This window comes from Cephus cinctus, unplaced genomic scaffold (genome assembly GCF_000341935.2).
Source record: "Cephus cinctus unplaced genomic scaffold, Ccin1 Ccin1_scaffold0245, whole genome shotgun sequence".
Lineage (NCBI taxonomy): Eukaryota > Metazoa > Arthropoda > Insecta > Hymenoptera > Cephidae > Cephus > Cephus cinctus.
Genome location: NW_014332960.1, coordinates 60,378 through 64,704, shown reverse-complemented (window position 1 = coordinate 64,704; position 4,327 = coordinate 60,378). Strand labels below are relative to the sequence as shown.

The window sequence follows — 4,327 nt, the reverse complement described above, 5'->3', positions numbered from 1 at the left end:
AAGTGTCTAACGTGTTAGGCAATGCGTACTTTACCGATTCACTTTTTGCGTGTCCACGTGGTAAGTTCAGCTAACGCTAGACCTGGCGAAATGAATACTTCAGCGCATGCGTATTCAGCCCACCAGTGTCTTCGTCAAACTACTGCACCGACCATATATCGTCTCGTTGTTGCTCTCACCCGATATCCTACATGAATAGACAATAGACCCACTGGTTCGACAATTATTATTGACATATAATAAATTATAATGCAAGTAATATAAACTAACCTGCATTGCTATAAATAATACATGTAACATAAATTCTATTTCGACAATTATACCTTGCGCGTAAATTCATCCCTAAGAGCGCTCGAGGAGATGGGCAATGTACACTGAGCGACGTTAATGGCATCCCAGAGAGAAGTGGCGTGGAACAGTGGCGAAGCGACAGTGGAAGCGGCCAGCAGCCTAGAAGCAAACCAGCCCGGAGCATAGTGGGGGTAGCCTTTTCCCCTCGCTCGGGACGCCATTTATATCACGAGTTGGAGCCGTCCCGTATAAGAGCATCTCTCTCATTCCTAGCGTCGGTTCCCTATAAGACCCTCTCACTCGTTGTTACTGATGGCGCAGCAAGTCCCTGTAGCGCGTATAAAAGCATCTCACTCAAAACAATCGGCTCTCTCGCTTCCACCAATACCTCAGCCACCGGCAAGGAAGTTGCGCCGGTAGAACTGTGAGCCCAAGCGAGACGCTCTTATAGGCAAGGTGCGTACACGTAAACGAGACATTCTTATACGCGTTACAGAGACTTGTTACGCCATCAAACAACAACGAGTGAGAGAGTCTTATAGGGAACTGTCGGTAGGAGTGAGAGAGACGCTCTTATATGTGACTGCTTCGACTTGTGACAGAACTGGTGTCCCGAGCAAGGGAAAAAGGCTACCCCCACTACGCTCTGGCCGCCCCACTCTCGCTTCGGCTCATAGCCTGTTTGACGCAACGTCCTTGACGGTGACTAAGGATTGCTGGAAGACAAAGAGTCCATTGATTTGATTGAGATGGTCTTATAGGCAGGGATAGAATGCGTGAGCGAGACGCTCCTATACGCGCTAGAGAAACTTGGAGATTCACCGCTAAGAATGAGTCAGAGGGTCTTATAGAAAACCTACGCTAGGAATCAGAGAGTTCTATTCTGACTAAAAAACTATAACATTAACAATATGTAACTGTTACATTTATTTGTTGCAAAACCCTTTTGACTTTTATTTACATATTAGGATGTAAAACCTTTGTGGACGAGCAATAAATCCAGGAGAGCACAAATTGCTTACACACGGGCGTAAGTGTTCACGGTCTCAGATACCCACGGACCACTTGCGCATAATCCTTTTATAGTCTAAACTCTAACTGTTCGAAAATAACGGCTATAAACTAAACGTTCTTTATTACTATATTTGCAAAATATTTTGTAATTTCATCCAAAAACTAAATGGAGCTTTTAAAGCGATACATTAATTGATATTTATCTTCATTACTACTGATCCTCCTGGTGTTTTTGTTAATAAAAAATATCGTCAGCGAGCGATTTCGACACAATACTGTAATGTTGTAATAGGCCACACAAATGCTGTAATGGACCACGTAAGGTGTCAGGGTTCGGAAGAGATTAGCTAACAAAAATGTAAGTATTGTTTAATGTGATAAAATTGAAAATGCACAAAAATTGGTAATGTGTAGACGATACAAAGGCTCTATGCAAGTGATAAGTGGGTATTCACTTTTATAAACATTAATGTCCGTGCGCAAACGATTTGTGGGCAACTGATTCGTGAACAAGTGGACCGTCGATAAACGGTTCATGTGCATATGGATTTGAGGGCAAGTGGTCTACGCGCATTCGCACACCAGTGTTATGCCTGAACATCTCGGCGACGAAGCAAATTCCGGTTGTGAGGTTAGGTCAAAGAGATTTTTGAGATCATTGCCGGTTAAGGAGTTAAAACTTGCGTGAATATAATAAAATAATGAAGGTTTATTGAAACAGAAAAAAAGAATAGATACAGTGGATCGACGTTCGTCGATTTGAGAAAGAATAAGTACCGTACGGTAACTGACAATTTTCCTGTTCCGAGTATACTCCAGGAGACCATCTAATCCGTTCGGATTCTAACTGTACACTGATTCATTTTTGGGGGTCAGCCAAAAATGCACTTCCAAAAATACGTCGAATGTGAAATTTTTATTTTTGCAAGTTGGACTTATCGATCGCTAGGTCATTTACCTTTTTGACTTAGCGCATTCTTGCACGCATGGAATGGATGGTTTGGCGATCGCACTTTTCGTGGAGTCGGGAGACTCCTAGCGCAACAATATTGAATCCAAAACTCTTATAATGAGCTACTCTCTAACAGTGTTCCGTAATCGACTATTAGCATACCATAAAACAATTACGTTGGACGTATGCTGGAACTATTAATTAGGACTAAATGCATATTTTTTATAATATGAGGTATAATTTTTCTTTCCTCTATTACACATATCGTCTTAAGACTAATGAAAATACATATGAAACTAAGAAGGTATTTAAAGCGTTTAAGTACTTACGTGTTCATTATTCCTGTTTTTTCCATAGTCATGAAAACTTATGTTCTTAGCAAGCTTTAATAACGCATGACCTTCCACTAGCAACTGTTTATATGTATTAAGGCTGGATTCTTTATGATTTTTGGCAGCACTTAGCATATCGTAGTACAGATTTTCTGGCGTAGGAAGAGCAAGTGAGTATAATGTCCAAGATTGTTCTGCTTTAGCTAAAAGGATTAGTCGAGTAATTGAAGAAAGTAAATGCTGCGTGCCCAAAAACGAGCGTAGACCTATTAAACAAACTGGTTCAGTGACCGCTGTCGTTTTAAGGTTTTTGTTTCCTGATTGCATTGCATAATTTCCTAAACGCAATGTATAAGATTCTAGGCCAGCTTCAGTCAATGCATGCAATGCTGTCGGATCAAGTACAATGTTTTTCACCGGTGCGGTAAATGAATAAGTAGTTAGGCACCTCATATTTGACTCCTGGGACATTGTTGATGACCCAAAGTGATAAAGGAAACCTGAAAGAGATAAATTCATATAATATATGAAATATTACATTAAAGTGTCCTCTAATGTATTATAAACATAGTAAATATTTTTTAAATAAATAAATTTCAAGAATTATAATTGTAATATGCTATAATAATACATATTTTTAACTGTTGACCTTAAGATTAACTATTTATTGAAATATTATTGGTTCAATCTACTCGCCAGTAAATTTGCTTTATTTGCAAATGTTTCAATCAAACAATATATTTTTAAACATCATAGCCTGATAAATATCAAATTTCATAGAATACAAGGGTGTATTTTTACAAAGCACTGTTCTTTATTTACAGATCAGGATGCCGATCATAATTGAATCTAACTGAACCCAGGATGCTAAGTACGTTCGATTAGTATTCCAAAGAAGGACACGATGAACGAAACATTGAACACAATAAAGAATAGGAGGACTGAAGAGAGAGCATAAAGAAAGCAGCGTGGTAGGGAATACATATTTTAGTATATGAACCTAGGCTTGAAGCCTCTAAAGCAACTATACGTTTATATACTATAGTCCTTACTCATACCACTCTTTAACATTAAAAGACGTCTTTTAGCACATAGATAACATTGAATAGCTACCCTACTCATATCTCTCCTTTAAGATACTTTTACAAAAACTTTCTTATAAGACACTATAAAATACGTATTTCAGTGATGGCACCTACTCATAACTAGTTTTAAGACTCTTTTAAGGAACTGATAAGTTAACAGAAAGCGGCAGTTTCTTAAAATTAGATAAGGTCATAGTAGATACACACCACTCCTGGGAGTCACAACAAACCCCCACCACTGCCCCTATGAGTCATAGAGCGCATCGCGCATCGTTTGTGTTCCCCGCACTGCACTATGATGCCACCCCCTCGTCTGATGTAGTGATACCTGGTGTTGGACGGGTGCTTATGGCGGTTAGTAGATACACACCACTCCTGGAAGTCACAACAAACCCCCACCACTATCCCGGCGAGTCATAGAGTGCACCGTGCTCCGGTCACCCGCACTGCACTATGGCGCCACCCCCTCGTTTATGCGACCAGCTCTCCCCTCCCCCTGCGACACTGTGGTGGATCCCCCACCACGTAGCCCTGGTCCTAAGGCCCAAATCCCCCAGCAGCAGCGTTGCATCTCCCCCAGGGGGCGTATCACGGTCGGTAACTATGCAATGACCGCCGGTCGGTAATTTTTAATTATCCTAAGGAGGTAAGTA

General features: G+C 40.6%; 1 protein-coding gene across 1 annotated transcript in view; it reads right to left on the bottom strand.

Moving 5' to 3' along the window:
* Positions 1-962: 962 nt before the first annotated feature.
* LOC107265901 overlaps positions 963-4,327 on the bottom strand; it is a 58,128-nt gene continuing 54,763 nt past the window's right edge. The window contains exons 5-6 of the mRNA XM_015735805.1: positions 2,587-3,089; positions 963-1,007 (exon numbers count right to left, since the gene is read on the bottom strand). Of these exons, the coding sequence (XP_015591291.1) occupies positions 963-1,007; positions 2,587-3,089 (548 nt within the window). The remainder of the gene's footprint in view (positions 1,008-2,586; positions 3,090-4,327) is intronic.